General features: G+C 36.7%; 1 protein-coding gene across 2 annotated transcripts; it reads left to right on the plus strand.

The window, feature by feature from the left end:
- The first annotated feature begins 6,608 nt into the window (after nucleotides 1–6,608).
- Nucleotides 6,609–16,894, plus strand: LOC18437573 (uncharacterized). Of its 2 annotated transcripts, XM_088846912.1 has the most exons (14): nucleotides 6,609–7,487; nucleotides 7,704–7,822; nucleotides 9,056–9,155; nucleotides 9,390–9,522; nucleotides 9,802–9,865; nucleotides 9,984–10,731; nucleotides 11,277–11,606; nucleotides 12,587–15,103; nucleotides 15,178–15,250; nucleotides 15,372–15,457; nucleotides 15,571–15,690; nucleotides 15,771–15,841; nucleotides 16,315–16,408; nucleotides 16,598–16,894. In XM_088846912.1, exons 1-13 carry the CDS (start codon nucleotides 6,819–6,821, stop codon nucleotides 16,400–16,402), a joined length of 5,118 nt encoding a protein of 1,705 aa, XP_088703038.1. In that variant the 5' UTR covers nucleotides 6,609–6,818; the 3' UTR covers nucleotides 16,403–16,408; nucleotides 16,598–16,894. The 2 variants fall into 2 exon arrangements, with proteins under 2 accessions (XP_088703038.1, XP_020524991.1); XM_020669332.2 differs by having other exon boundaries at nucleotides 16,315–16,894.
- Nucleotides 16,895–20,452: the final 3,558 nt, after the last annotated feature.

Below are 20,452 nucleotides of genomic sequence, written 5' to 3' on the forward strand. Positions count from 1 at the left end.
ATGGGAAGAGAGAGATTAGTTTTTATTATAGTGGAAGGTTGACGTGGGGGTTTTATTTTCGAAGTTATTAGGGTTTTCTTTTGGTTCAAGTCAGGCCTGAGAACGAGCGCCTTTTTTTGTAGTCCTGCGAAAGTGCAATGTACATCTATTCCCTGGGTAAAACACAATTTAGAAGAGGATAGATTTTCTATAAGGCCTAGGTTTTATGAAAACAACATAAAGCCTCACCTCAAATCCTCATATGAAAAGTCCTATCGGAGACAAAAATCTCTATGATGGCTCTAAAATCAATCTCCAATACCCCAACAATAAGTTTTGAAACTCAAAAAATGGTATTAATTTTGTGGATCAGTGAACACTTATTTTTAAAACAAAATTAACGATCTAGATAATTTCTTATAATATACACTACTTTTAGAACCAGGAATTTTTTTTTTTTTTTTTCACAACTATAATGTTAAGTTGAGATGATAGAGATAAAGGTTTTCCAATGCTTGACTTGTAAGTTTCAATGAGTTATGAGGCAAGGATTTACCAGTTTTGAAAGGGATGCAATGGCTTTATGAAAACAAAATAAAACATCACCTCAAATCCGCCTCCAGAAAGCAATTTCGGTAATGAAAATCTTCATTATGGTACAAATCTTGGGGATCTATAAATACTTATTTTTATGATGAAATGGACAGTCTAAATAATTTATTTTTAATTATAGCCCATTTTGACATTCTTTTACCTATTAAATGATCCTTTATATTGGTTATTTAAGGGTGTGTTTGTCTATGGAAGAGGAGACTGTTACAGCCCCATCTTCCACAAACTATGGAAGCTGCCCTTTTTATATTTTAGCATAGAAGGTGTGGCCTCTACTAAGGCTGGCAATTGGGTAAAGTCGACCCAAGTCCGGTTTGAGTCCATGTTTTGGGTTGGCGTGGATAGGAGCCCATTTCGGTTTAGACCTATATGATATAGTATAAAATATAGGGAAAATTCCATAAAACACCAAAAGATGGACTTTTTAAGCAATTTTCCCCCAACCTAAGTTTTTTTAAAAAATTTCCTCAAAATCATATTTCCTAACAAATACCCCCAACTAAAAAAAAAAAGAAAAAGACTAAAATACCTCTCTCTTACCCCCCATGTTGACCATGCCGGTCCGGCGCTTCATTGTGGCGGTCCAGCGTTTGAAAGAGGCAGTCTGATGCTTAAGTCACTAATTTGAAACAGTCAGACACTTCACCATGACAGTCCGACACTTCACCATGGCGGTCCGGTACTTCATCATGGTAGTCTGGAGTTTGAAAGAGGCGGTCCGGCATTTGTTTCTAGATTAATGAGCGGTTCAGCATTTGTGAGCTACGGTCCGACAAAACTGAAAATTGTGTCTGGAATAGGCGGCTTGACAATATACAATTATGGTCTGACATAATAGATGGGTCCGGCAATATACAACCGCAGTCCAGTGTTTCATTTTATTGGGATCCGAAAATGATTTGTTATGTACGGGAATGGTATTTCTGTAAATAAAAAAAAAAAAGAACTTTTTGTAGTGGGAGATATTTGCTATAAAACTTGATTTTAAAAAAAAAAACATGTTAAGAAATTTTAGGGTGGAGTAAAGTGTTTAGAAAGTATATTTTTTGGGATTTTATTCAATTTTCCCTAAAATATATAAAATTATATAGTATATAATTTTTATTTTTTAAAAAATTCGAATCCGGGTCACGTTGAGGTCCAAATGGCTTGGATCTGACTTGGGTCAAAGTCAGTTCCAGTCCAACTTACCCATACTAGACTCAAGTCCGGGTCAAGCCTACGTTCACATAAAATTAGGTTAGGTCGAGTCTGGGACCAGGTCGACCCGGACCCAACCCGACCACAAAAGAAACGTCAAAAGAGATTTATGCTTGCTTGTAAGAAGATGTGGGTTCTATCGTACAACTTTCACGAGTTTATAAACATGGGAGTTCGTGCTCAAAACTTGGGCCTTCTACCAACCAAATGTTCCACCAAAACAAATGCGCTATGAATAATCTACTCACTTTGTATAGGTAATAAACATGTAGGATGAGTATTTCTCCTCCTCCTGCTTTCTCCCATATTATCATGTCTCACTCAAAGCTACATACCAGATTGAAATCCGAAAAGATTAGGACATTTCTCACTGGGGCTTGCACCGCATGGTTTGCCACTTTGCCCCCGTTATGACAAGATTTGCCTTTTAATGATCCAAATTGGTTTGTTGAGTTCAAATCTTAGGATTAGGAGCATATCTATTTTTGTCCATGGCATTTACAAGGAAAATTATCAAAATAGTTCATTTACTTTTAGTGCAAGTAAGCAATAGTCATTCGTGTCCGTCAGATTTCAAATAAGGTGGTTGTAACAGTGTTATTTACTGGACTTGGAGTTCAAAAAAAAATATCAAACTTTACGGCAATACCTCAAGCCATCAAATTTGACATCTAATCATAAAAAGTAATTGCGACCTTCTTGCAACAAGGGCAAATAGTCCCATAGTATATAATCCCTTCATAAAACGTATATTTCCCATAATATCCTCCCTTCATAAGACTTTTGGGGCAATGGCTCATATTGAACCATTAAAATGGATAATACCTAAAAAACTTGAGACGGCTAGTGTATGTGGTGTATGATAGCGAGCCTTCTAATGATGTTTTATTTTTTTTGGACTTCTATCGTATCACAATTAAGAGTTGTACTATTTAATGTCTCGTTTGTGAAAAGGAATTGCATATTGTATATTCGGTCAATATAGGAGTATAACGTAATTAGTAAATATGACAAGGGTAGGATATTGTGTCTTGTATTTTATGGGAAGTTTGTGTATAGTTTAGGTATCTATTATTTAGTTTTTATCAGTATCATTTGTAATTTGTCTATAAAAGACAAGTCTGTATATTCATATCAATCAATGGACACATGGAGTATCTTCATAGAAACCCGAGACTCTTCGCATGATATAAGAGCTAAAATCATATTAGTTATGTATATTTATCATCCCTGAAGCATTTTCGCCATTTTTCAAAACGAGTATGTTTCTCACCCAGTCAGTGTAACTTATGTCGGGTATTGTTTCTACTATCTATTGAGTTGTGTTTCGATTCTCTAATCTGTCATCTCTGTCGAGTCGTATTTAAACTCTCTGATCTATCTCTCTGCCAAGTCGTGTTTCAATTCTATAATCCTTCTCTAAGCCGAGTCGTATTTCAACTTTTTTGTCTGTTTGATATTTTTCAAAAGTTATTGAAGCCATATGTTCTTGATGCTTGTTGATTTGCCGCTGCTTTTTGTGATTGTTGACCAAGCAATTTGAGTATGTTCCGCGACTTGGTGTTCAAACTCCAACTGCTATCTTTCATAGCATATTGAGTTTGAGGGGGAGTATGAAAATAAAATATATATTGTATATCCAATTAATATAGAATGAGTATATGGTAATTAGTAAATATGGGAACGGTAGGATATTGTGTTATGTATTTTATGGTAAATTTGTGTATAATTTAGGTGTCTATGATTTAGTTTCTACTAGTGTCACAAATATCTATAAAAGACAAGTCTGTATATTTATATCAATCAATGAGCATAAGGAGTCTTTTTCGAGAAACCTATGGCTCTTCACATCGTTCCACTTAGTTTAATATAGTTTTAAATAGCTTATCATTATTTTGATCAATTTTCAAACTACCAATCAAAATCAATATCATTATTGGGTCATAAATTGTCAGAAAATTTATTGAATTATGGGTGAACTGTTAAATAGGTAAATTTTCTTTTTAATTTTTAAGGTGATATTGGTTTGTAGAAAGAAAAAGTGTTTTATGAGTCAACAGACTCACTAGCCCGCTAACTCACAAATGTTCATCTTTGAGATGAACCACGACAACTTAAGATTCCTATCAACCACCACAACTAAAGATTCCTATCCAATGGATAGGAAGACATTAAAAAAAATTAAACTTTTTTTTTATTTTTTACATTCATGATAACCATAGTGTAGATCATGAATCTATACAAACTTGGATACAAGATCCATATAAAAAAATGAAAGTTACAGGGAGCTCATACTATAATAGTATGAGTCAGGGGACTCATAAAAACCGAGTCAAACAATGTATTTTTTGCAGCAAAAGGATCGAATTTCTTGGTAATGTGTATGTACATGCTGTGTGTCTTGCTCTAGTGACTCCAATTTCCCCTACCAATTTTTCTAGAAGTAATTTTATAATTTTCAAAGGCAATGGAAAAATGCTACTAGAGAGTTAGGAGCTGATATATGGTTTCAATGATAATGGAAAATCAAAGAGAGGTGCTTCCCAACTGTTTCCAATTGTTGTCAACATCAAGCTACTCGATTAATATTTAAAGTTTCATTTATGAATCTAAGTTTCTATCAAAATAGGCAGCTTTTACTTACAATAAACGCCTTTTCCTATGAATGTTCAAAAAAAAGAATGCCTTTACCTATAAAGTTCATTAAAGGCCTTCTTCTGTATATTTTTCACTCTCCCCTAAACTTTTTCAACTTTTTACTTCAACTACCAGCAATGTTTACAACCTAGTATTGGGTTTGAAATCGATCGTCCACTGAACCGGTCTAGATCAGAATCAACAAAAAATAATAGCAAAATAAGATGTGTGGAGTCAGATGATTCTACTCCTAGTGTTGGATGAGATTGCTCACCCACTGGTCTCGGGTCAAATCCAGTGATTTCTATTTGATCCGTTGTTTACAATAGTCAGTAAATATGTGTAATGGACTCATCAGAGAGTGGAAATGAATATGGCAAGGCGCAGGCCATTGCTTTATGAGCAAGACAGAGAGAAAAGCACAGCATCAAGAGAGACATGAGTATTATTTCTAGGTAAATCAGTAGGGGAGAAGCCCCCCTACCCTTTTTTCATTAGTGGAAGATTAAAACTTACAGTATACTATTTTATACAGAGGTAATCCTCTAGGTTGAATCACAAATTAGCAAAATTCCACATAAAACTCCTAATAGGACTCCGGTTTAAAATGCTCCCAAAGGTTTGATTTTATAATAACGAAAAGCTCATGATTTTATAAAACAAAATATGGTCGCTTATAAGTATAAGAGCATGAATACTTGTTCAGATATCTAACCCACGTGTATTTCTATCACTTGGCTCAAGCTACTTACTGATAAAATTACTATAGTATAAACAAAAGTTCTGAAGAGGTATTTAAGTGAAAATAATCTTACATAATAATCAATTTAATTTAAACTTGTTTGTTTAATTACTGCAAATGTTTGTTATTTTTTAGATACTTTCCTCAATTTTTAAAGACCTCCCTAAAAGCCTTCAAGCCATTATGTGCAGAAGAGAAACACATCTGGTCAACACAGGCCAGTGCTCCATTGAGTATTCCAGGACTCAATCAGTCCATAATCGTCACCCACCGAACCCGCCTAGATCGACGAATCAGTAAGAATTTTAGCAATAACATTTAAAAATATATATTGATGGGAGTTGAGTGATTCCAAGTTTTTTTTTTTTTCCTTCCTTTTTGAACTGTTCATCACCTGATTTTGTGTCGAACATGAGGTTCTTCTTATGAGTTCAACTCTTGGATCACCCACACATACCGATTTGGATCTGCAATCCAAATCAGCATTATTGAAAAAAGTTCAGATATATGGGCTTTGATGAAGGGATCTGGAACCCCTTTAAAGAACCAAATTAGCAGGTAGTGAACTAAGTTCTATCCAGAATTCCAGAGCAAAGGAGTTTTAAAACATTGGGAGATAACTAATTAAGCGACAAAAAGGAAAATCTTCATTTAAGATTGTAACCTTGCACCTCAAAAATCAAGGAAAAACGAGGGCTCGGAAATTGGGGACCTTCCACTTAATCATCTCCACTTCAATATGTATGAATGTAAAAATAAGTAAAATTTAAAGTCATAAAATAGCGTAGCTTGAAAAATATAGTTGTTTATAGAACTGTTCAATTCTCATCATTTTTAAAATTAAATTTTATAATTAGAGTTGATTTGCGATCGTAAAGTTTCCGACACCGTAACTACATCCTTCGATAAAATTCAACTGTACGTCTTATGTACAGTACATAATAGCACCTGAAAAAAGAGAAAAAAATAAAAAACCGCAACCAGTCGTAAGAAAGACATGAGCGCATCAAAGAAACGAAAGAAACAGCATTGTCGCGCACGTGTCTCCATAAGGCGCGTAATCTGTTCCATTATCCATCACCAAAAGGCGGTAAACATTTCATGAAACCACGGTTTCATAAAACCGGCGGAGTCACCGGTTTCAAAAAATTAAACCGGTTTTTAATTACATGGGTTTGCCAATTTTTGTTGTGTGTCCATTTAACCCAACAAATCCCTTCGTACTAATTCTCTTCCTGGTTTCTGGAATCACTTTTGGCGGGATTTCGCTTGTTTAAAAACCCTAGAATTGTTCTTCTGGTGTCTTTTATCTGGTTTTTTGGCCATTGTTGGTCCCTTTTTGCCCTAAATTTACTTTTTTTTTTTGCGCTGATATTCCACTGTTTTTTTGCCTGTTCTGTCCTTTGATTCTGTTTTTTTGCCCTAATTTTTGCTCTCACATTGATTCTTAGTTTCCTCGAGGCATGTTTTAGTTCATGGTTCTTTTTTGTGCCCTAATTATCAGTGGTTCTTGCTAAAGTTTTCAGTGGCTAGTTACCGTTTCTTGGACCTAGGGTTCCTTCCATTTTCATATCTGGTTCATCAGGTGTGTCTCTTATTTTATCTTCTTGACTTCCATTTTTGCTTGCTTGATTTTGGAGCTCTGATAATGGTGGAAGATGGTATTTCTTTTGAACCTTCTGAAGAGTTACGCTGTAAAAGAAGCGATGGGAAGTCATGGAGGTGCAGGAACTGGCGCATTGAAAGTAAGTCTTATTGTCAAGAGCATTACCTTGCGACATTGAAACAGTTTTCTTCGAAGAAGAAGGGGAAGAGGAAGCGCAAAGCTAGGGCCCAGAAGGAAAATGGAGCTGCCAATTCTCCTTCGTCATCAATGAAAAAGAGGCGGGGGGAAGGGGATTTAATGCAGAATGGAGCTGAAAATTCTCTTTCTAGAAAGAGGTCAACAGAGAGTGATGAAAGTTCAGAGGAAGTGATGGAAACTGATGATTTGAGGCGTGCAAAGAAGAAGCCCAAGAAGAAGCAGGGTGGTGATAATGATATGGCTTTTAGGGCTGAAAAGAGACCTAATTTGAACCAGAAGATGGCTCTTAGAAAACGGAAGAAGACAAAGATGAAAGAAGAGGAGGAAGAGGAATCGGAGTGTGAAAAACTAGCTGAACCATCAAGTCGAAGATCAAATCATAAAAATTCAGGGCCCAAAAATGAGGGTGGGTCCTCTCATATTGAACCTAAGATGGAGTTCGCAGCTCTCTCTTACTCTAGGCGCAAGACTAGGTCACAGAACAAGGAACAGTGCCCTGTAAAAATCCCACAGGTAAACTGCTAGTTTTGGTGAATTATAGATTTCTCAAAGCTTCTTTTGGGTTGGCAGATTTCTTATTTTTTATTTTATTTTTTATGATTATTAGAAGATAGTATGCCAGTTCTCAACGTTAATTTGGAAAATTATAGTTTTCTCAAAGCTAGAAGCCTCTAATCATTATTCCAATTTTTGCCTTATGTTTGTAATGATTTTGTTTATTTGCGCTAGAGGAAACCAAATCCCTATAGCAACATGTGCCACCAATGTCAAAGGAATGATAACGGGCGCGTGGTCAGGTGCACAAAATGCGGCAGAAAACGCTATTGCATTCCTTGCTTAACAAGATGGTATGTTGGTCTTTTCTATCTATATTCTATCTCTCTTTGTTTGTTTTACATTTGTCCGTTTTTTGTTTAATTTCAATGTACAAATTTCTCATTGATATTGAACTAAATCTTTGATTAGTATTTACTCTGCATGTCTCTCTATGCTTGTATTTCATACTTTATGCCATTGTTGAACCTTCTTGGCCAATTCTATTGGAAAGCTCAGTACTTGTTTTGAGTTCTGAGTTCATTGTGTAGTAACATTGAATGTCTATGTTATGATGTGATACTGAGAAGCATACGTGTATCAATAATTAGTTGAAAGTTTGAAACTTATGTAAACCAAGCTTTTATGCCAAATGGGTACTGAACCATAATTATAAATGCAATCTCTGTTCTAACTCAAACCATTTCATTTGTCAGATTGTCCTAAATAAATATTTGAATGATACATCTTTAAGAATCAATTGTTTTGTAATTTGTAGCAGCGAATAAAAAAGTTGTTTTGAGTCAGAAAAACTTGCATGAGTCCACTTGACTTGCCAAGTGGATATATAAGATTCATGCTGAATTTACTAATGCATAGTTTCATAGAATGTGGTTGCATTATGCCGTAGTTGAAAAGCTGGATTCAATTCCCATTATAAATGTTTTGTGTTCCCCCCCTTCCCCTTCCCCTCTCTATATTTCTTCACACAAAACTTGAAAAACTTGCGGAGTTTTCCAAGTTAAATATTGGACTAGGTGAGTTGGCTTGGGTTTGGCAGTGACCTAGTAGGCCACTGAGTTTGAGTTTTTGAACACTGGTTTGTAGCAATGGCTACATTATAGGCTGGCTCAAGGTGATGTGTGTAGTTTTATTATGAATGGTGATAATGATGTTATAAAAGGGGAAAAAGGAACTACCCAAAAAAAAAAGGGCAAAAAAAGAAAATTTCAGAAGATGAATGATCAACAAAATCCAGTGATGGCTTCTCTTGGGTTCTGTAGATTCAATCATGGAGTTTGGAGTTCTAAGGTACTATACGGAAAATTTACATGATCTAGGCACTGGCATTTGCTTCTTTCTTTATTCTTACTTTGAAATCTGGATATTTTTCAAGAAGCTTTAAAAATGCAAGCTTTATTTTTGCGTGAAACTCTAAAGCTGTTACTTTTTGTGTGTATTAAGCTATTATTGTAGCATTGAACTCTTGTTGGGATTTGATTGGTTGTTATCCTTTGTTTTTATTGTTCTTGGTTCGCCGGTCATAGGTACCCACAATTGTCAGAGGAGAGCATAGCAGAAGCTTGTCCTGTCTGTCGTGAGAATTGCAATTGCAAGGCATGCCTGCGTTTGTATAAGAGCCGACAGGTCTGATTTTCACATGTTCATTTGCTGCTTAAATATAAAATTTCGAGGTCTTTTTAGCATTGCTGGTTTAATGACAGGATGCACTTGCATTTGATTATTTGATGTCCAATTATTTGTTGCTTAAACTGACATTGTTCATGGTTTGTTTACCATAATGGGTTACTTATAAAAAGAAAAGTTTACTGGTGTAGGTAGGATTTTTAATAATCTCTCCATCCTTGTGTTTTCGTTCAGAGTCATCTGAAGGAGATAAGTAAAGAGGACAAAATTCGGCATCTTCATTATTTGGTACACAAGGTCTTTCCTTTGCTGAAGCTAACTCACCAAGAACAGGAATTGGAGAAGGAAACAGAGGCTGCCATTCAAGGTATGGACCTATGTTATAATGATCGAGAGATCACAAACTAGTGAGGGAGCCTGTCCAAACTGACCTGACTGGCACTCTGGCAGTCTAACAAAGCCCATTCAATTGGTCTTAACAAATTAGTAAAAAAAATGTACAGATTGGCTGGCCAAGTCCAAGCCAGATTGATTTTTTCGCTTGAAGTATTTAGGTTTGTCAGGCATTTACTGAATTTTTTGTAGTCTTTGATCTGAAATGTATGTTAATTGCTGTTTCATGCCCTAATATTTTTTCTATCTGTAGGTGTATCTCCATCTGAACTGCAAATAAAACAGGCAGTATGTCACAATGACGAGCGCTTATACTGGTAAGCTTTTCATGCCTCAGTAATTATTGGGATGCCATGCAATTTGTTGATGATATCTTAGTATTCTTTCCAGAAAAGTACTGTTAAATATGATTGATATCTCTGGGTTTTGTTCCAGTGATAACTGCAACACATCTATTGTGGACCTCCATCGCAGCTGTCGAAACTGTTCATATGACCTCTGTCTAAAATGCTGCCGAGAGCTTCGTGAAGGCCTCAGGCCTCAAGGTGGTGAGGTGGATACTTTTGAATATGCATCTAGAGGGAGACCTTATTTGCATGGTGACGACCCTCAGAATGTCACAAAGATGAAACTAGAATCTACTGATCCGAGATCTTCTTCTTGGAATGAAGACAACTTTGCACTTGAATGGGAAGCTGATAGTAGAGGCAGAATCTCTTGCCCTCGCAAGAAGATACTGGGATGTGGTTATTGTCTTTTGGATTTAAGGTGTATATTTGAGGGGGATGGGCTTTCAGACTTGCTAGTTAAAGCAGAGGATGTGGCTAACAATTACATATCCTTAGGTATGTCAAATACAACTGTTCGATGCTCTTGTTTCAGTGAAAGTGGCCAATTGGCTGATAGTGAGAAAATGCTAAGAAGAGCAGCAGGTAGAGAAGAATCTGATGACAATTATATATATTGTCCAACTGCTAGAGATGTTCATGATGGAGAACTTGAGCACTTTCAAATGCACTGGACTAAAGGTGAGCCTGTGATAGTTCGTAATGTTCTTGATGGTACACTAGGTTTGAGCTGGGAACCAATGGTCATGTATCGTGCTTTTCGCGAGAAGCCCGGCTCAAGAACTGGCAAGGTGGTGTTGGATGTAACAGCCATTGACTGTCTGGATTGGTGTGAGGTCAGTTGCCAGGTTAATTGTGATATATGATGTTTAGTTGCTTAAATTTGGGCTTTAATGATTAGAATGCAGATTTTTTCAATTGTTAACTAATTGGGATATGTTCATGCAGACACACGCACACACATAGGGAGAGAATTGTAAATAAGGAATTTTTATATCCCCTCTACTCTGAGACTTCCATCTAAATTGTTTGTGGGTTGTAGGTTTGGAATAAAAGTATTTGTGGTTTTGGTAAGGTAAAACTGGAAACGTTTGAAGATAAATTAATGATTTCCGAATAGATGTGTGTTTGTGTGCATAGAATTCTACTAGTTTGATTATTTCATGAATTCACCATGGTTGAAGGTGGAATTGATTTCTTTTCTCAGTATTCATGGGTCTGTTATTTCATACACTTGAACATGGAGGCATTCAAAAACATTATGGAGGATGAGCTTGGAAATCTTTGCTTTCTGCAAATGCTTGTAGTTCTGCAGATTCTTGGTGGCTGTTAATGAGAATGATTTTCTGATTCATAAAATTACTTCCATGGCAATGCACAGGTCGATATTGGTATTCATCAGTTTTTCAGAGGCTACATGGAAGGTCGTGCACATCATAATGACTGGCCAGATATGCTGAAGCTGAAAGACTGGCCCCCTGCAAATTTTTTTGAGGAGCTCTTGCCTCGTCATGGAGCTGAGTTCATCAGTGCCTTGCCATTTCAGGAATATACAAATCCCAAATGTGGTATCCTTAATCTTGCTGCAAAGCTACCGGAGAAATCCCTAAAGCCTGACCTGGGACCAAAGACGTATATTGCGTATGGGATTTTCGACGAACTTGGCAGAGGGGACTCTGTAACCAAGCTCCACTGTGATATGTCTGATGCGGTATAATTTCTTTTTGCTACATTGTGCTCTATTTTATGCTGCGCTTTACACACATATACACATGCTGATGTGCATAATTTGTAGTAATGGAGTCCTAATGGTATTCTAAGCACATAGTATTTTTGTCATGGGGTTCTAATGCTATTGCAATGGATTCGATCTAAGAGCCTAATGCTATGCACATTATCTAGTAGTAATGATATTCTAATCAGCACACACACACATATATATATATATATATATATATATATATATATATATATATATATATTTATTTATTTATTTATTTATTTATTTTTTTGCATTATAAGCTCTGTAAATGTTTGAATGTGAAGGGAGAAGCTGTGCCAATTTTATTTTACTGTTTTAATCTCCTGAATCCTATGTAGGCTGCAGCCATTTCAGTTGCTCAAGACACCTATTTTATTATATATATATATAGGGAAAAGATGGGATTAGCTCACTAGCTCATATGAACGTATGAGCCCAACGTCCCAAATTGATTTTGGGCCGATTTGACGAACACGGGCGTCCGGTAGTGCTTGAATTTTATTTATTTTTCTACAGATCCAAATCACTTGAAATTTTAGGCATGTGTTTATTAAAAATAGGTGAATCTTCGAAAACTATTAAAAAAATATTTACATGAAATAAATTGACCAAAATACCCCCGAAAAGTTTCGGGGGGTATTTTGGTCAATTTTTTCTCGCCAATAATCTTTTTTATATTTTTATTAGGTTCGTTTTGATGAGAAGAACACACACTTAAAATTTCAAGTGATTTGGATTTGTAGAAAAATAAAATAAAATACAAGCACTACAGGACATTTGTTATCGTCAGATCGGCCCAGATTCAATCTGGGTCGTTGGGTTCATATGTTCATATGAGCTAGTAAGCTAATTCCATCTTTTCCCATATATAGATATACTTTGTGATTTCCATGCCGACAATTTGCTATTAATTTTCCCTTTTGACTCAGGTAAATGTGCTGACACATACAGCGGAGGTTCACCGTTCCTCTGAGCAGTTATCTAAGATAGAAAAGATAAAGAAGAAGCACAAGGCCCAAGATGAAAGAGAAGGCCTTAGTTTTTGTCTTCTGAATGAAGAAAAGGTTGATGAGGTGAATGGAAAACAATCTTTAAAAGAGAAAAAGAGAATGGGGATTGCTGCTGGCAAGTCATTGGTCTGTACCAATGGAGAATCTTTTTGTTCTGACACAACCATGGCAAATATAACTCCTGAAACTAATGAAGAACATGGTGATGGTTTTCGAGATAAAAAAGAGTTGCCTGGTATCACAATAAATGAAAAGCTTGATGCTGGTACAAGGGGGCAGGAAGAGGTAGACTCTGATTTGTTTGACAGAAAGACTGAAATTAGTGAAGTGATTGGTTTAGATAGTGGAAAGGAAAAAGGAGAGTTCATTTTCCGTGTTTGTAAAACAGAAACTAATGGAGAAGTGGATGTTGGAACTGAGACGCATGATAATGGGGAGGCTGGTTTCTCTGGTATCAAAAGTGAAAATATCGGAGCAGATGCTAGAAGTGATGGGATCAACTGTGAAGGTGGTTCTGGTGGTGATGGACTAGAAGTCATTAAAGATGTTGGTCGTGGCAAGGAAGAGCAGAAAGATGTACATGCAAATGAGGAGGCTGCTGGTTTCTGTGTTACAAAAGTAAAACACAATGAAAACCTTGATGTTGGAGCAATGCAGCTAAGAGAGGAAAAATGTAGTTCGCGTGATGAGGAGGCCAGCTTATCTAATATCAAAACTGAATACATTGAAGTAGGTGCTGGAACTGGAAGTGAAGGGGTCAAATGTGAAGGTGGTTCTGGTGGTGATGGACTAGAGGAGATGAAAGATATTGGTCAAGGTAAGGAAGAGCAGAAAGATGTACGTGCAAATGAGGAGGCTACTGGTTTCTGTGTCACCAAAGTAAAACACAATGAAAACCTTGATGTTGGAGCAATGCAGTTAAGAGAGGAAAAATGTAGTTCACATGATGAGGAGACCAACTTATTTAATATCAAAGCTGAATACATTGAAGTAGGTGCTGGAACTGGAAGTGATGGGATCAACTGTGAAGGTGGTTCTGGTGGTGATGGACTAGAAGTCATGAAAGATGTTGGTCGAGGTAAGGAAGAGCAGAAAGATGAACATCCAAATGAGGAGGCTGCTGGTTTCTGTGTTACCAAAGTAAACCACAATGAAAACCTTGATGTTGGAGCCATGCAGTTAAGGGAGGAAAAATGTAGTTCGCATGATGAGGAGACCAGCTTATCTAATATCAAAACTGAATGCATTGAAGTAGGTGCTGGAACTGGAAGTCATGGGATGAACTCTGAAGGTGGTTCTGGTGGTGATGGACTTGAAGTCATGAAAGATGTTGGTCAAGGTAAGGAAGAGCAGAAAGATGTACATGCAAATGAGGAGGCTGCTGGTCTCTGTGTTACCAAAGTAAAACACAATGAAAACCTTGATGTTGGAGCAATGCAGCTAAGAGAGGAAAAATGTAGTTCGCATGATGAGGAGACCAGCTTATCTAATATCAAAACTGAATACATTGAAGTAGGCGCTGGAACTGGAACTGATGGGATCAACTGTGAAGGAGGTTCTGGTGGTGATGGACTAGTAGTCATGAAAGATGTTGGTCGACGTAAGGAAGAGCAGAAAGATGTACATCCAAATGAGGAGGCTGCTGGTTTCTGTGTTACCAAAGTCAAACACAATGAACAACTTGATGTTGTAGCAAATCAGTTAAGAGAGGAAAAATGTAGTTCTCATGATGAGGAGACCAGCTTATCTAATATCAAAACTGAATACAGTGAAGTAGGTGCTGGAACTGGTCCGAAAGAAACCAATGCTGGTTTAGCTGATGTTGAACAAGAAATTACAGAAGATGTCGACGAAGCTATGGAAGAGCCAAAAGATGTGTGTACAATGGAAGACAGCACTTACTTATCTCACACTGAAGTGAAAACTGATGAAAATTGTGACGTAGGAGAGGAGCAAGAAAAAGAGGAAAATCCTGTCTTCTTTGATGTGAAGGTTGAAATCAGTGAAGAGCCATGTACTGAAGCTGCTGAGCAAGCAAGGGATGCTGGTTTCTCTGATTCTATACATCCAACAAATGAAGTGCTTGATGTTGGAATTAGGAGTAGAAATGCAACTTGTTGCTCTAATATCAATATTGGAAGTGGAGATGATGAGAGGGATGATGGTGGTGCCTCTGATGTTGGGCAAGAAGCAATGGGAGTTGATAAACATACAGATAACCAAGAACACACCTTTACCAGTACTTCTGAATTTTCAGAAAAATCTCAAAAGTTGAAGGGAGTTTCTCAACATTCTTGCAGTGATTTGGGACCAAAGCAAGAGTATGGTGGTGCACTCTGGGACATCTTTAGAAGGGAAGATGTGCCGAAGCTGGAGGCATACCTAAGGAAACATGCAAAGGAATTCAGACACCTTTTCTGTTGCCCTGTTGAACATGTAAGGGAGCATACTTTTTGTAAACCTTGATTTCTACATGGGTGAATTCTAACATTTTGTCTTTCATGGATCAGGTTGTTCATCCCATTCATGATCAGAGTTTCTACTTAGACACGAAACACAAGAAGAAGCTGAAGGAGGAATTTGGTTAGTTTACATTCGCCATGGGATCTTTTTGTGCTTATGAAAAATGTGATGTCCTGTAGTTTACTGACTCATCATGGAACTTATTAATGGTCTATTTTGTATCTTGGGGATCGTTAATTAGGAGTAGAGCCTTGGACATTTGAACAGCACTTGGGAGAAGCAGTATTTATTCCTGCTGGATGCCCACATCAAGTTAGAAATCTCAAGGTAACTATTTCTTTAGAATTGATTTGTGAGCGTTTGGTTCCATATCAACAAGACTACTTTTTAGTAGAATTTTTATTCTAAAGGTCTGAGCCTTCTTTTTTCGTATACTACAGTCATGCATAAAGGTTGCACTAGATTTCGTGTCTCCTGAGAATGTTCAGGAGTGCATTCATTTGACCGATGAGTTCCGCTTACTCCCAAAGAATCATAGGGCTAAGGAAGACAAGCTAGAGGTGAGCATTCTGTGTTTGCCTCTCTTGGTTTTTGGTTCTCTCGAGTTTTTGCGCTTTTTAATTGGTTTTATGTGGAGCAGGTTAAGAAGATGGGCATCTATGCAGTGATCCATGCATTGGAAGAGATTAAGAGCTTAACCTCATCTAACGGGTGAGCCCTTTTGATTATGTTTGGTTTATAGCATTCAGTATATGGTCGGTTTAGTTTCTTCAAGTCATTCCTTTGAGACGGTGTTCCCCCCTCCCCCAACCCCCTTTCCCTACCCCCGCCAAACCCTTCTCTCCAGTTCCCTGTTCTTCAATTCCTCTCTTCAGCACCTCTCTCTCTCTCTCTCTCTCTCTCTCTCGATTTCCCACATGAAGAGATAGGCTCAGATAGCTACTGGGCACCCAAGTGCGTTGCACCCTAGTTCTCTAGGCAATCAAATTGTATGCCAATTCTCTTTCTGATTCCCATTAGCCTTTGTTTCTTCGAAACTATAGTTAGTTCCCTAGCTCCTTCCAGTGAATAGCTTACTGTGGTTTCTTCTGCCAATGAACAGTACATTATTGATTAGGCATGTCTCCTCAAAATATGACAGCAACGGTTACTTGTATTTTTGACGTGCTTTTTATGCTATTTAGGTCTGGAAAAGGGTGTGAAGAGATGAAGCCTCCCGAGAATGATGAACAACTCAATCTCTCGAGCACACCGGTTAACTCCATTGAGTGAAACTATGTAAGTTTCTTCTCTCCTTTCCCAAATTTAGGTCATAGTCATGTATACCAGGAAGGATTTGTGTCTTAGGTTTAAGCTATACAGTGGACCTGATCTCACCTCTCTCTACCTTTGGTTGTTCTCTAAGCTTACTATTAGAGGTTTTTGTTGGAGAGAGAGAGAATGGCCTTTTTGTACTTTTTGGTGCAGGACCCACTCGTTGCATATGTTTTAGCTGGCCTGGACTGTGAATTTTATCACCAGAGGCTTTTCTGATATATAATCTTGAAAAGGGAAATTTTACTGTACATTTTACGGACTTGGACAGTTCAGTATGGCATAAGAGGGCATTACATTTTGAGGAGGGTTTTTGTTGTGAAAGCTCTTTTCTGCTCATGTGATTTATGATGTAAAGCAAACTGTAATAGCCAGTACTAATGGTTGGGGTGTTATTTTACATGGATTCCAAAATGTATGATCAAAGTATACAAGGTCTTGGTTGTACTCTCTCTCTCTCTCTCTCTCTCTCTCTCTCTCTCTCTCTCGCGCTCACATACACACGCACAAGGATGCACTCACTCGCGCACGCACACACACTATCTTCCCAATAACAGTATCGCTCCCTTCACACACACACATATCATATGGGTAAAGTCTTTCTCTCTACACAGTCCATAGGTGCTCCCTCTTGCCTATTTTTTTGGGCAGTTTAACGGTAGAAATCAAACTTGAGCTATAGTGCTGCTAAACTTCAGCTACTTACCACTCAAGCCCATACCCAATTCCCTTTGTGCTCCTCTCTCATGTGTACCTTACTCCTAGTGATATTTTTGTCACTCCCTCAAGCCTGCATACTGGTGCTTGATATCCCCCAAATGTTCAATCCAATTCCGAGTTGACCTATATTAGGGCCCTAGAGATCTGGAGGTAGCTGCACAAAAATCAGCTCTCTGGAGTCTAGTCATATTTTCTCATAAAATCTGGTGATTCGGGCTTCCTATTCCGGTGATTCGGGCATCCTATTCTGGTGATTCGGGCTTGGGCCTCTAATGACTCCAAGCCAAGAGTCCTCATTTCTAAACACTGGTCAATCTCAATCTCTCTATCTCTTCCTTTCTATTCTCTGTCAGTGCAGTAGTGGCCTCTTTCAAATGCAACACTTTTTTAGGGGCGTGTTGGAGAGCAAGTCTTGTTCTCTTTTTCACGTTTCATGCATTGGCGTTTAGCCAAATTTGCCACTTGTTATACAGAGACGATCAAAGTACAAAAGAAGGCAAAAACGGTTTGGGCTTGGGCTTGGGCTTGGCCTTGGGTCTGTATTCGAGTAGTCAGTAGTTAGATAATACAAAAAAAACGAAAGAAGAAAAAAGAAGACAGATAGAGATGACAACAATTTGTTTATGTGTGATGGAATATGATATCTGGTTGGAGAGAATCTTATAAATTGCATTTTTCAAAACAAAAGAAATTACAACTCATGCGATTGTTCTCTTTCATCCAAATAAAAGGCAAATGGCGTCTGGAAAAAGTGCAAAGCGATAATATTTATATGCTCCTTTTAAAATGAGCACATATGATATGCTCATGTGGGAGCATATTGTGCATCTACTCCCTTGCTTAAGCCACTTATTTAGGGCTTTTTTTTTTTAATCTAAAATTTTGGTAATCACATAAAGAATTACTAGATGATTATTTTTTAAAAGAAAAAAAATTGAATTTTGAGTTTTGTGATGTTTGGATCCAGCTTTTCAAAAATTGGATGGTGTCTATTCAACCTTGAGGCATTCTAGAGAGTATGTTTTCAGATTTTTTTTTTTTTGTTGATACTACTCTATTGGTTGTAGAGAATACATTCCTAAAATTTGAGATCTAAAAAGTATGTCTTCGGAATTTTTTATCCAAGGGAGTGAATGGACAGTATACTCAAGAGGGAATAAAAAATCTTTTGGATTTTTAAATTACTCGTAATCATAAAGCAGGATCACAAAGAAATCTTCTGCTAGAGGGAGTAAATGAAGAGTTCGCTCCCGCGGGAGTACGCCTTCGTTAAGCCAAAAGGGCATCCCTTTCGTTAAAGAAAAGTGTAAAAGGACCATGTAAATTCTGGGTGTAAGTTTCGCATGTGCACAAAGACTTGCCACGTTGAGGAAGCTACTTTCTCTTTCTTGCATGTTATACTTTCTTTGTACATAACAACATAAAGTTCAAAACCAATAATATATGAAATTAGAGAAGGAAAATGGTCTGATAGGGCTGTAACCTTATACAAATAAGTAAAGCCTCACCTCATATTTCATCAAAATTTGCTATTCAAGCAATGGAAGATCTTTACATTGATCATCTCGGCTTGAACATTGAAAAAATTAAGATTTCAACCTCTAAAAATAGTATATATTATAACAAATTATCTAGACCGTCTATTCCTTTCTAAAAATAGTGTTTATAAATCCACAAGGTCTGTATAGTTTTTTGAGTTTCAAATTTTATTATCGGTGTTGGAAATTGATTTTAAATCCATCAAGGAAATTTCTACTGCCGAAAGTACTTTTTGAATGATGATTTGAAATGAGGTTTATTCTATTTTCATATAGCCTAGGCCTTACATAAACTTCATCCATTAGAGAAAAGAAATATGTCATTAAAATGGTTGAACCACCTTTAATTATCATAGAGGTGGTCAAACTAATTTACAAAGTGGACACCCTAAAGTTAAAATAATATATGCTATACAGCCCGTTAAAAGCCTATCTAGAAATATTTTTATAGTTTTAAAATTTTGGGATGTAACCTTCTCAATCCCGTAACCAACCTCTTTAAAACTTAAAAATAAAAAAATCTTAAATACACATTGTGCATGTACGTAAAGGTATCACGCCCTAGCTTGAATCGAGATGGCCCAATTTTTTGGATTGTTATATATAGGCGTTTAAGAATACAATTATTATTATTATTATTATTTGGAATGATTAAATGAATCTGGAAATTTTTAATCCAAAAAATCTTCATAAGTAGCTCATATGCACGTAGGAACAGTCTGCACTTTGCTCCTATAGGAGCACATTGCGTGTTGTATACTCTTTTAAAAACATCATTTCGCTCAAGTATCTCATCAACTTTTCTTCTATGTGCTTGTTCTATGTTGAATAAACAATAAGGGTGCTAATATCTCCTTCTTTGCTTTTTATTCATTGTGACTTTCATCTTAGGGTATTTAGTAGACCGTGTATTATAAAATTATTTATTTTTTGTATAAGAAGATCATATTCACTTTTATTAGCTGTAAAATCTAATGGATAAAATTATGTTACAACATTTGAAAAACTTTATTTTGGACTTTGTGTCCAAATAATGACACATACTTAATAATTCAATTTCAAATCTAACTGTCAATAATGATTGTGATTTTTTTACGCCAAAAGCAAGTGATCTCCTTGTACTACGTTATGTTTCCATTTGCATTGAGTTAATGATGAGCTTTCAATGTATCTCCACATGTAATTTGAGTGTATTTTGACTTAAGAGACACGTAGATCGAACAATTGGAAGCATTTCTTTTTCTTTATTTTTATTTTTTATTTTTATTTATTTTATTTTCCCTTTTTGAAGTGTTAGTGATGAGAATGGAGCCCAAGACTATCTCGAGGCACCTGCCCCTCCTAACTACCAATGCCCTAATTCCATTAGTAAACCTGAAACAATGACACACACTAACTACAGCATGAGAAATAATGTTGGTGCCACAACATTGTTGTTTCGTTCTTCTATCCATTGCCAATTGCCAGATGAAGATTAAACAATTTTAGGTTTTAGGCAGTATATAAATTATAGATTATTTAGTTACATGCTACATGGAAATTCATATATGTTCCTCTTTGCAATATTTAAAATGTCTTTTATTTTTCGTATTTTACGCTGTTGTTGGATTTGACTTTTTAAATTTTTATTTCCAAAATACCAACCACTCCGAACTGCAAACTTCAAGTTCCAAACTGGTGTCTTTTTTTTATCTCATCTTGATTAGCATATTGAATCAGATATTCAAGTCACAAACTGACTTGTTGAAGA

The sequence above is a fragment of the Amborella trichopoda genome, chromosome 9 (genome assembly GCF_054954075.1).
Source record: "Amborella trichopoda isolate Santa Cruz 75 chromosome 9, AtrichopodaSantaCruz75HAP2 v2.0, whole genome shotgun sequence".
Lineage (NCBI taxonomy): Eukaryota > Viridiplantae > Streptophyta > Magnoliopsida > Amborellales > Amborellaceae > Amborella > Amborella trichopoda.